Raw genomic sequence first — 12,566 nt, forward strand, 5'->3', positions numbered from 1 at the left:
CATATGTAATGAGCGGGCCCACGTGGTCACGGCAGGCTGTTACAGCCTGCTCGTGCCGCCGATGACCCGCTGCACCGCGGCACCCTCATTCCCCGCAGCCTTATAGTCAGACCATAAGACGCACCCCCCACTTTCCCCCAACATTTGGGGGGAAAAAAGTGCGTCTTATGGTCCGAAAAATACGGTAAACCAAGTTACTCTTATATCACAGCGAATTTTCCCATATGGAATAAGTGAAATGCAGACAATTTGTTCCACAGCCCAAAAATATTTACTGTATTTATACAAACTTATTACAGTAATATAAAATAATGTACTATATTCATATAAAATTATTACAAAAAGCTGTACAGTACAATAATATAAAACAAATGAAACTGCACATTAGCTTACAATAGATGTGCGGGACGTACACTACAGAGAAAAAATGGTGTATAAATATGACAACTTTTATTCTAGCACAATTCCCTCCCCCCCCCCCCAAAAAAAAAAACAAAACACACCCCAAATCTATTTTGCCTTTTTATTTTATAGTGTGAAGTGAAATACCCTCATCAATGTTGGAGTCATGTCTTCATTTAAGAGTTCATAAAATTCTCTTGTTGGACCGTCAGGACCTGGCACTTTATTATGTATCAATATTCCACTCGTCTGGTCTACATCTTCCTTTCTTATTAGTATATTTAAAAATTCCCTATCTGCATCTTCAATAGAAGGTAAGTTTAACGTATCGAGAAGCTTGCTCCCTTCATTCTCATCGGCCGTCCCTTATTTGTATAATATTGAATAATATTTTTGTAAAATATCATTCATTTTTTCGGAGTTGTTATCAATGTTCCCTTCTGTGTCTTTTAATGACTCAATAAAAGACCAAAGTCTTCTGCCTTTTTCCCATATTCGCTAGAAATGTCCCTTCTTTGTTTTGAAATTTAAAAAATTCTGCTTCTTTTCAAAGGCAAAGGCCCTTTTATTGTTTCTAATCTTTCTAGCCAAATATCAAATTCTGACTTTGCCGTTACCCAAATATTTTCGTTATTGATTGTTGCCTTCTCTAAACAGTTCTTATATGCCAATCTAACCTTCTTACTCGATCATTATAAGCCCACAAGGTGTTTTATGCCGATTGCACATCCCACAATTCTTAATTCCATTATGTTTTACACTATTTCCTAAGAAGCACATAAAGGGTTAAACTTCCTGAAAGCAGTTTTGTATACTTTTCTGGCATGCTATTATTAAAATTACATTCCTTCAGGAGAATTTCCAATATAAAAGGCCCTTCAAAGTCACTTCAAAACCGAATTGGTCCCTAAAAGAATAAGTTTTGCAAATTATCCTAAAATAATAAAAACTCTCTCCTAAACTTTTAACCCTTCTGACAAAGTAAAGTATTATGCTGACATAAGGTAAATGGTGGCTAATAGGTTTACAGGTATAACAAAAGTTGGAAAATATATTTTTTTTTATCAAATTTCCATAAATAAAAAAAAATATATTGATTTAAATTTATTACTAACATAAAGTACAAAGTGTCAGGTGAAAAAAAAACATTTTCAGTTGACTAAAAATAAAAGTGGCTTCATCGTAGTGTGAGTTCTCTGTTGTTTAACAAGCTGTGATTTCTTAGTAAAACGTTGCCCACATTCTGAACAGGAAAATGGTTTCTCTCATGTGTGAAGCCTCTCATGTCTAACAAGATGAGATTTCGTAGTAAACAATTTTCCACATTCTGAGCATGAAAATAGCTTCTCTCCTGTGTGAATTCTCTGATGTGTAACAAGAGTTGATTTTTCTTTAAAACATTTCCCACATTCAAAACATGAAAATGACTTATTGTCTATGTGAATTAACTGATGTCTAGTAAGACCAGATTTTTCAATAAAACATTTCCCACATTTTGAACATGAAAATGGCTTCTCTCCTGTGTGAATACGCACATGACTATTAAGATTTGATTTACATTTAAAACATTTCCCACATTCTGAGCATGAAAATGGCTTCTCTCCTGTGTGAATACGAACATGACTAATAAGATTTGATTTACATTTAAAACATTTGCCACATTCTGAGCATGAAAATGGTTTTTTATCTGAGTGAACTCGCTCATGTTTAACAAGAATTGCTTTATTTGTAAAACATTTTCCACATTCTGAACATAAAAATGGCTTCTCTCCTGTGTGAATTCTTTGATGTGTAACAAGATTACATTTCTGAGTAAAACCTTGCTCACATTCTGAACATGAAAATGGCTTTTCTCCTGTGTGAGTTCTCTGATGTTTAACAAGATTTGTTTTTTCTGTAAAACATTTCCCACATTCTGAGCATGAAAATGGCCTCTCTCCTGTGTGAACATGCTTATGTTTAACAAGAGTTGCTTTTTCTGTAAAACATTTCCCACATTCTGAACATAAAAATGGCTTCTCTCCTGTGTGACTTCTTTGATGTGTAACAAGTTCAAATTTACTATTAAAATCTTGCTCACATTCTGAACATGAAAATGGCTTCTCTCCTGTGTGAATTCTTTGATGTGTAACAAGATTAAATTTGTTAGTAAAACTTTGCTCACATTCTGAACATGAAAATGGCTTCCCTCCTCTGTGAGTTCTCTGATGTGCAACAAGATTTGATTCATAAATAAAACATTTCCCACATTCTGAACATGAAAATGGCTTTTCTCCTGTGTGAATTTTCTTATGTTTAGCAAGATAAAATTTCTTAGTAAATCTTTTCTCACATTCTGAACATGAAAATGGCTTCACCCCTGTGTGACTTCTCTCATGTGTAATGAGGCTTAATTTATAAGCAAAACATTTGCCACATTCTGAACATGAAAATGGCTTCTCCCCTGTGTGATTTCTCTCATGTGTAACGAGGCTTGATTTATAAGCAAAACATTTGCCACATTCTGAACATGAAAATGGCTTCTCCCCTGTGTGATTTCTCTCATGTGTAACGAGGCTTGATTTATAAGCAAAACATTTGCCACATTCTGAACATGAAAATGGCTTCTTTTCAGTGTGTGATCTCACAGGGACAACAAAATTTGATTTCTGACCAAAACGTTTCCCATATTCTGAGGAAGAAAATGGCTGCTTCCTAGAGGACTCACTTTGATCTTCCACACTTCTTCTGTGACTTCTATTTTGCTTAATCTGTGATGAGTGTATGCCATGATCTTCATATGTATCTTGTGTGAGCTTATAATCTTCTGCTTTAAAGTCTGGAGATATCAGATGTCCTTCAGAGTTGCTGGTACAGTCATCTGTCAAGAATAAAACTTATTTTTGAGCAAAATAAATATAATTTTTAGGTTTATCTAAATATTAAAATTAAAAATGTAAGAAAAGTAAAAGTTTAAAAATTCCACACAAATTGTAAGGTATGTTGCAATGTTCAATGAATAACTGATTTATATGATGTGATGATACCACAAAGAATTCATTTTACTAATACCGTGTTTCCCCGAAAATAAGACATCCCCAGAAAATAAGACATCCCAGGAGTTTTCAGGGAAGCTTTAATATAAGATATCCCCTGAAAATAAGACATAGCTGCGGTCAATAATGAAGTGTCATGCAGCGGTGAAAGAGTTAAAGACACTGCAGGACACTTCATTATAGGCAGCAGGCACCCCCAGATGAGAGAAGACAGAAGAAAGAAGACCCCCAATCATACTTACCAGACGCCGACCAGGAGCAGGTGAGCGCATCAAGGTCCTGCAGAACTCACACACACACACATAAGAACAGACACACACACATCAGATCACACTCACTCTCACACATACCTCACACACACATCAGATCGCATCCACACACTCACAACATCCAGTGATATCGCTTGCTTCTCGGCGGCAATACTGTGCGTGCAGTGACCTTCCAGGACCTGCCGGAGGTTCACATGGCTGGAAGCATGTGGTATCTCCGGATGTTGTGAGTGTGTGAGTGCGTATGTGCGATATCGTCAGTGTGTGTGAGTGTATGCGATCCGATGTGTGCGTGTATGCTGTCTGATGTGTGAGTGTGTTCTGATGTGTGAGTGTGTGTGTATGCGATTGGATCTGTGAGTGTCGGCAGAAGGCAGAGGAGCATGGCGTGCAGCACAGCTGCTGGGACCGCCCACCGGAGGGCACAGGGAGAAGTGAGAGGTGTGTGTGTATACTGTCTGATGTGTGTGAACGTAAGCAATCGGATCTGTGAGTGTCGGCAGGAGGCAGAGGAGCACAGCTGCTGGGACCGTGGGGTGGGTGGGAAGAAGTGGGGTGGGTGGGTGTGTGTTTGTGTGTGAGTGAGTGTGATCTGATGTGTGTGTGTGTGTGTGTGTGTGTGTGAGATCTGATGCCAGCCAGACGCAGGGGAGCACAGTTGCAGGGAGATCACAGGGAGAAGTGTGTGTGTGTGTGTGTGTGTGTGAGATCTGATGTCAGCCAGACGCAGGGGAGGCGTGCAGCACACCTTCTGGGAGATCACAGAAGGATCTGGGAGCCATACAGACGCCCTGGGCTGGTAAGTATGACAATCCCTGGATGGGGGGGGTCTGCTTTTTGTGGGGGGTCTCCTCGAGAATAAGACACCCCCTGAAAATAAGACATAGTGCTTTTTTAAGAGCAAAAAAAAAATATAAGACAGTGTCTTATTTTCGGGGAAACAGGGTATGTTAATTCCCGATTTTTACCCAGTACAAACATCAAAGAATAAAACATTTGTCACTGATCCTATATTTTACTCTAGCATAAAAATCATCATTATCAGCAGCGCATCCGTTCTTTAAATAGTAAATGTTCTGCAATAATAAAAAATGCATGAGAGAATGAAAACAAGCCATCATTGCTACATGAAAATGAAAGCTAACAAGCCCCAGTACCCTAGGATAGGTCATTCCATTTACTGCTATGGTACCATTTTTACCCCTCCTCTATTTAGTGATAGACTTCACTATGTGGGTGTTTTACCTTTTAATAATGGGTTTCTCTCACTAATTTTACATTTATTTTCCACACCGACATGTTCCTAATACTCCTATGTGTGGTTTTATCCCACTGCATACATGTACTGTATCCATCTTCACTAGTGTCTAGAGACAAAATTCTCACTACACCTGTAGATGAATTCTCAGAGAGGTGTAATATCCAAAATTTGATCACTTGAGGGGGTTTCTTCTGTTCTTACACTTAGGGGCTCTGCAAATGGAAACCTCATACTATTCTAGGAAAATCTGTGCTCCAAAAATCTAATAGTTCTCCTTCCCTCTCGAGACCTATGGTGCAGCCAAATAGTACTGTACATTCACATATGGGGTATTACCACATTTAGGAGAAATTGTGTAACACATTATTTGGCCTTTTTTTAATCTATTCGCATTTTGAAAATTGGAAATCTGGAGTTAAAACAACATTTTAGTGGTAAAAATGTAATTGTTTTTTTCTTCATAGCTCAATAGTACAAAATTTTGTGACACACTTGTAGGGTCAATAGGCTCATTGCATCCCTGGATGAATTCATTGAAGGGTGCAGTTTATAAAATGGGGGTCACTTGGGGGGATTTCCGCTGTTCTGGCACCTCAGGGGCTCTGCCAATGTGACATGGCACCCACAAATCATTCCAACTAAATCTGCATTATGATATGGCGCTCTTTCCCTTCTTCACATTGCACTGTGCCTTAAAAGTAGTTTTCCACCACATATGGGGTATTGGGTTTCTTAGGAGAAATTGCACAAAAAATTGTATGGTTTATCATTTCATGTTACCCTAGTGAATTTGAAAAATTTGGTATTAAAAAAACACTTTTATGGTTAAAAATGTATTTTTTCATTTTCTTCACTCAACGTTATAAAATTCTGTGAAGCACCTGGGGATTCAAGGTGCTCATCAACTATCTAGATACATTCCTTGAGGAGTCTATTTTCAAAATGGGGTAATTTGTGGGGGAGCTCCACTATTTAGGCACATCAGGGGCTCTACAAACGCGACATGGCGTCTGCTATCTATGGGTACTGCTCCACTTGCGATTTTCATGGACAAGTGCAATCCGATAAAACATTGGATTGCACGCACACCAGTGCAAAACTATGGGGCAGCGTCCATCTGCGATTGATTTCTCATGCCACAGCGGCATGCTGCATTTGGCAGCGAGTCTCGGCTCACGCACCCACATATGAGACTATAGGAGCGTAAGAAACATTGCACTGTACTCGTATGTCATGCGACTGCAGTACAATATACGCAGAGACAGGCAGCGGAGGAGATGGGGAGAAAGTGCTCCCTCCCTCTTCTCCGGAGCTGTGATACAATCGCAAGATCGCATCACAGTCACATGACCCTCGGCTGACGCTTGCAGCAGAGGGTCATTAGCATATCACTTCCGATGCTCTCGCATCGGAAGCTGTACGCATGTAGAACAGTACTCTATTCCAGACAATTTTATGCTCTAAAATTCAAATGACCCTTCCTTCCTTCCTTCTGAGCCCTGCTGTACGCCCAAACACGACATATGTGGTATCAGCGTACTCAGGAGAAATTGCCCAACAAATTCTAAGGTGCATTTTCTCTTATTGCCCTTGGGAAAATTTAAAATTTTCAGCTAAAGTAGCATTTTTGTGGTAAAAAAAATAATTATTTCATTTTTTCCTTCCACATTGCTTTAGTTCCTGTGAAGCAACTGAAGGGTTAATAAACTTCTTGAAAGTGATTTTGAGAAATTTAATATCTTTAGCTCCGGGCGTTTTTGCGTTTTTGTTTTTTTTCCTCTCTTTCTTCCGAGAGCCATAACTTTTTTATTTTTACGTCAATCTTGCCATATGAGGGCTTGTTTTTTTGCGGGACAAGTTGTACTTTTAAATGAAACAATAAGCTTTACCATACACTGTACTGGAAAACAGCAAAAAAATTTCAAGTGTGGAAAAACTGCAAAAAAAAGAGTGCTCGCACAATAGTTTTTGGGATATTTTATTCACTGTGTTCACTAAATGGTACAACTGATGTGTCGCTGTGCTGCGTGAGGTCGGTGCGAGTTTGTAGACACCAAACATGTATAGGTTTACTTGCATCTAAGGGGTTAAACAAAATTCACATTTTTGTCCACGAAAGTGGCGCACGTTTTGCGCCATTTTCCAAAACCCGTAGTGTTCTCATTTTTCTGTATCTATGGCTCAGTGATGACTTATATTTTGCATCTTCAGCTGACGTTTTTAACGGTACCATTTTTGAGCAGATGCTACGTTTTGATCGCCTGTTATTGCATTTTGTGCACACTTTGCGGCGACCAAAAAATGTAATTTTGGCGTTTGGAATTTGTTGCAGCTACGCCATTTACTGATCAGATTAATTGATTTTATATTTTGATAGATCGGGCATTTCTGAACTAGGCAATACCAAATAAATATGTGTATGTTTTTTATCCCCTTTATTTTCAATGGGGCGAATGGGGAGTGATTTGAACTTTTAGTTTTTTTTATTTTTTAAAACTTTTTTTTTCACTTTTTTTATTTTACTAGGTCCCTTAAGGGACTATAATGATCAGCAGTCTGATCGCTCTTCCATTTCTCCAGATCGCAGCTACACAGTTGTGATCTGCAGAAAAGGAGCTCTCCTATTACACACCGCAGTCTGCCGGGTGTAAGGCCATGTGCCCACGGGCGCTCGTACCTGCGGATATATTCGCAGGTACGGCCGCATGTTTCCCGCAGCTGCCCGCTGGCATCCGCAGCTATTTTTAGCTGCAAGTTTCTAGCGGAATAGCTGCGGGAAACATGCGGACTTTCACGCGATTTACCTTCGGACGTGCCGGCCTCTATCTCCATAGCGGAGGGCCGGGATCTCCGCAAGTAAATCCGCATGAATAATTGACATGCAGTTAGGTGCTGCTGAGGGATCTCCGCGGCCGCACTTTCCGCAGCGTGGACACAGACACTCCCCATGTCCCATAGGGTAACATGGGGAGTGCCTGTATATGCTAGAACCTGCGGATTTATCTGGAAAATCCAGAAAAATCCGCAGGTTTTCCGTGGCAAACTCCGCAGCAAAAAGCTCCCGTGGGCACATGGCCTAAGAGCAACTGACTCATGATAGCTACAGGCCTCATCACATGACTCTGTGCTACCATGGCAACCACTGGAAGTCATGTGATCACATTACGTGACTTCCGATGAGGGCGGGTAAGTTATCGTTATGGCCGCGCGCATATACATCTCGCTGCCAGATTTTGGCAGTGAGATGTAAGGGGTTAATAGTCGTGGGTGGAATGCGATTCCACTCGCAACTAGCAGGCACACGTCAGCTGTTGAAATCCACTGATATGTGTGCGGATCGCCACAGACTGCCCATGGCAGCCTGCGGGGATTAACCTCACATGATCCATGACTTACCCAGTACGACATGTGTCGTGAAGAGGTTCAGGGGTGCAATTTTTAGAGAGGTGTCACTTTTGGGTATTTTCTGTCACCTTGGCCAATCAAAGTCAAATGTGATGTGGTCCCTAAAAATGGTTTTGTACATTTTCTTGGAAAAATTAGGAATTGCTGATCAATTTTGAACCCTTCTAACTTTTAAAATTGTACATATGTAAAGTAGACATGTGGAAAATGTTATTCATTAACTATTTTCTGTGACATAACTCTCTGGTTTAAGGGCATAAAAATTCAAAGTCTGAAAATTGTGAAATTTTCGATATTTTCACAAACAAAAAATATCGTCCTAAGTTTACCACTAACGTGAAGTACAATATGCCATGAAAAATACAACCTCAAAATCACTGGGATCCGTGGAAGCGTTCCAGAGTTATAATCTCAGAAAGTCACACTGGTCAGAATTGAAAAAAATTGGCCGGGTCATGAAGGTGAAAACAGGCTCGAGAGTGAAGGGGTTAAGGTTCAGGTAGATTAGGGCACTGTACACACCAGGGCATTCCATCTAAGGCCCGTTTCACACGTCAGTGAAAAACACTGACGTTCTTCACTGACGTGTAAAACACGCACATGTCCCTCCGTGTTCCGTGATTCACGGCACACGTGGGTTGTCCATGTGCAATCCGTGATCCGTGATTGCATATGGACATTACTCACCTGACTTTGCTCCTGCTGTCCATGGTGCTGAACTCCTCGGCTCTGCAGCGTCCGCCCACCGCTCTCAGCAGCTACTTCCGGGTCGGCTGTTCCTGCTTTCATGAATATTCATGAACCGGGCAGGAGCTGCAGAGAGCGAAGGCTGGACAGCGCATCGCTGGAAAGGTGAGTTGAAAATATTTATTATTTGATATGTCAGTGTTTTGCAGGCATGTGTTTCATGGATCACACACTGATCACACCATAGTGTGGTCCGTGGGTCATCAGTGATGCCAGAAAAAAAACGGACTTGTCCCCGTGCAGAATCACGGACACGCTTGTACTCTGCACGGAGACACGTTCAGTGAAAAATCACTGATGTGTGAGCAGACCCATTGATTATAATGGGTCTGCGTATGTCAGTGATTCTGGTAAGTATAAAAAAAAGCACGAACGTACCAGAATCACTGACGTGTGAAGGGGGCCTAAAGGTGTAAAAGTCCTAAGAGATCCTGCTCGTAGTTTCGGGTCAGTCGGTTCCCATACAGCCCTCTGGAGCGGGGAGTAAAGTCCCCTCATGTGTCTGGCCTGTGCACGGGCTGAGCTCCAACTGTACTCTGACTAACACCTGAGGTAACGGCAGTTATGTACTAAGACTCCGCCCACCAGCTATTCTGCCCAGTAACAAGCCCTGTGGAGAGTTTAACCCTTGATGTACCAGTGTACACCGCATACCACATGTAAACAATGTAAACTACTGTTAATATTATAAAACCCTGTAGTAATCCCCGGCTCTGGGGCGCTCCATCTGCTCCGGAGAATGAGGAGAGTGTGACTCTGCTCTTATTTATATTGTGGGGCGATTACCTGTAGGATCCTCCTCTTTGCACCGCTCATCTCCCCACACATCGCTTTCTCCTTTCTCCATTATGGCTTCAAGATGAATCTTCCTCAGATTTTTCCTGGATTTCAAAACTGTGAAAATAATAATGTAAAAGTCACAGACAGAAGGAAAACTCATGGAATGTTCTAGATGGACGCTTTTCCTACAAGCTCGTGTGGCAACTGAGCCGCCAATCATTGCCGACATCATCACCTCCTATATCACCAGTGCCGCCCTCAGAGTCAGTACAGCGGCACCTAGTGGTAGAAGCAGGCGTCACTGGAGCAGGGTCCGGTAAGTGTACAACAATATGATAAAGTGATTTCCTTCATTATTTATTATTTTGTCTTCACACATTGAGAACTCTCTAAGTAACTATAATGTAGACAAAACCTGCAGTCCCATGTAACACCAGAGATAACACAATGATTACACACGGCAACAGAACCAAATTGTAATGATACCTGCAACATGGGGGGAAAAAACTGCACTGTCTGGAAACTGCTGTTCACAAATTGTGCATTGTGTTGTAATATCATAAACCACGTTCCCACCTGCATTCAGGAATTTATCTCCACTCTCCTACCTCCATTCTTTTCTATCTCTTGTTTCTCACTCTTCCCTCCAGCCTCACACTCTCTTCCCTCCAGCCTCTCTCCCTTCTCTCCAGCCTCACTCCTTCCTCCAGCCTCTCTCCTTCCTCCAGCCTCTCTCCTTCCTCCAGCCTCTCTCCCTCCTCCAGCCTCTCATTCTTCCCTCCAGCCTCTCTCACTTCCCTCCAGCCTCTCTCACTTCCCTCCTGTCTCTCTCACTTCCCTCCAGCCTCCCTCTCCTCCAGCCTCCCTCTCTCTTCCCTCCAGCCTCTCTCTCTTCCCTCCAGCCTCTCTCTCTTCCCTCCAGCCTCTCACTCTTCCCTCCAGCCTCTCACTCTTCCCTCCAGCCTCTCACTCTTCCCTCCAGCCTCTCACTCTTCCCTCCAGCCTCTCACTCTTCCCTCCAGCCTCTCACTCTTCCCTCCAGCCTCACTCTCTCTCTTCCCTCCACCCTCTCTCTTCCCTCCACCCTCTCTCTCTCTCTTCCCTCCAGCCTCTCACTCTCTCTCTTCCCTCCACCCTCTCTCTTCCCTCCACCCTCTCTCTCTCTCTTCCCTCCAGCCTCTCACTCTCTCTCTTCCCTCCAGCCTCTCACTCTTCCCTCCAGCCTCTCACTCTTCCCTCCAGCCTCTCACTCTTCCCTCCAGCCTCTCACTCTTCCCTCCAGCCTCTCACTCTTCCCTCCAGCCTCTCACTCTTCCCTCCAGCCTCTCACTCTTCCCTCCAGCCTCTCACTCTTCCCTCCAGCCTCTCACTCTTCCCTCCAGCCTCTCTCTCTTCCCTCCAGCCTCTCACTCTCTCTCTTCCCTCCACCCTCTCTCTTCCCTCCACCCTCTCTCTCTTCCCTCCAGCCTCTCACTCTCTCTTCCCTCCAGCCTCTCACTCTCTCTCTTCCCTCCAGCCTCTCTCTCTTCCCTCCAGCCTCTCACTCTTCCCTCCAGCCTCTCACTCTTCCCTCCAGCCTCTCACTCTTCCCTCCAGCCTCTCACTCTTCCCTCCAGCCTCTCACTCTCTCTCTTCCCCCCCAGTTTCTTGCTTACCTCCTGTCTCTGATGTCAGTTGTCTCTCTTGCTGACAGTCGTTACCTTCTTTCTCTCCTCTTCCGCTCTTTTCTTTCCTTCTTCCTGGTGTCTCTGGTTCCTCCTTCCCCCTGTGGCTGCACAGTCTGTGAAGCTGTTGGAGGAGCGGGAGGGGCTCCTCTGCTGTCTGCAGACTGTGGTGACTCCTTCCATGCTTCCCTGTGTCATGTCTGCAGTGCTCAGTGCAATCTCTCCCTGTGTCAGGCCTGCGGTGCTCAGTGCAATCTCTCCATGTGTCAGGCCTTCTATGAACTCTGAGCTTTAGTTCCTTGCATGAATTTTCTATTGTATTCAGCTTTGGTGATCGGCTCGGCCATTCTAGCAGCTTTATTGCTTTTCTCTGAAACCAATTGAGTTTCCTTGGCTGTGTTGGAGATCATTGTCTTGATGAACTGTCCACCCTCGTCCCTCGTTTCATATTTTTAAATCAGGTATTTTTTTATTAAACAGTTTTAGTTCAACAAAAATGTGCATATGTGGCGCCCTGGACTAGCCAGGTCATCACAGGTAACACGAACACACCCCCACCACCCTAGGCAGTTACATTAGCCAGACACAAAACCCTTGTTGCCTCCCTCCAGGGTCTGATGTCCACACCAGGTGGGGCGGAGCCAGGCGGTTGGCCCCACCCACCGAGGAGTTCACAGGCCTGGACGCGGGAAAAGAAGCAGTGAAGTTTAGGAGGTTGAAGTGAGAGGAGTAAAGTGGAGAGTGTCTGGGTTGTGGCCCAGGCACTGACAGCAAGGTTGGCAGACGATGGCGGCCGTCTGCAGGAGTGGTGGATCAACGCGGAACCGTAGGACCGGGGTCGGGCGGTGGCCTGCCGGTACCGACCGGGGAGCGAAGTGAAGCTAGCACACACAGGCAGGGCCATCGGACCCCGACTAGGCTTGGAGTCACTGTCAACAGTCAAATCCGACTGTGACAGGAACCCCAGGGGTTTCCTAACAACCAAAGACCCGTTAGAAGGCAA

General features: G+C 43.4%; 1 protein-coding gene across 1 annotated transcript; it reads right to left on the reverse strand.

The window, feature by feature from the left end:
• Window positions 1-506: 506 nt before the first annotated feature.
• Window positions 507-11,749, reverse strand: LOC142288849 (uncharacterized). The gene is made up of 3 exons (XM_075333543.1): window positions 11,555-11,749; window positions 9,906-10,013; window positions 507-3,262 (listed from the first exon to the last, which is right to left on the reverse strand). Exons 2-3 carry the CDS (start codon window positions 9,964-9,966, stop codon window positions 1,668-1,670), a joined length of 1,656 nt encoding a protein of 551 aa, XP_075189658.1. The 5' UTR covers window positions 9,967-10,013; window positions 11,555-11,749; the 3' UTR covers window positions 507-1,667.
• Window positions 11,750-12,566: the final 817 nt, after the last annotated feature.

This window comes from Anomaloglossus baeobatrachus, unplaced genomic scaffold (genome assembly GCF_048569485.1).
Source record: "Anomaloglossus baeobatrachus isolate aAnoBae1 unplaced genomic scaffold, aAnoBae1.hap1 Scaffold_858, whole genome shotgun sequence".
In the NCBI taxonomy this organism is placed as follows: Eukaryota; Metazoa; Chordata; class Amphibia; order Anura; family Aromobatidae; genus Anomaloglossus; species Anomaloglossus baeobatrachus.

Bases quoted from the DNA above. Each gene is read 5' to 3' on its own strand.
- LOC142288849 (XM_075333543.1), bottom strand. From the start codon at position 9,966: ATGGAGAAAGGAGAAAGCGATGTGTGGGGAGATGAGCGGTGCAAAGAG. The intron at 3,263-9,905 runs GTAATCGCCCCA...TATTCTTGACAG, and splicing joins CAAAGAGGAGGATCCTACAG to ATGACTGTACCAGCAACTCT.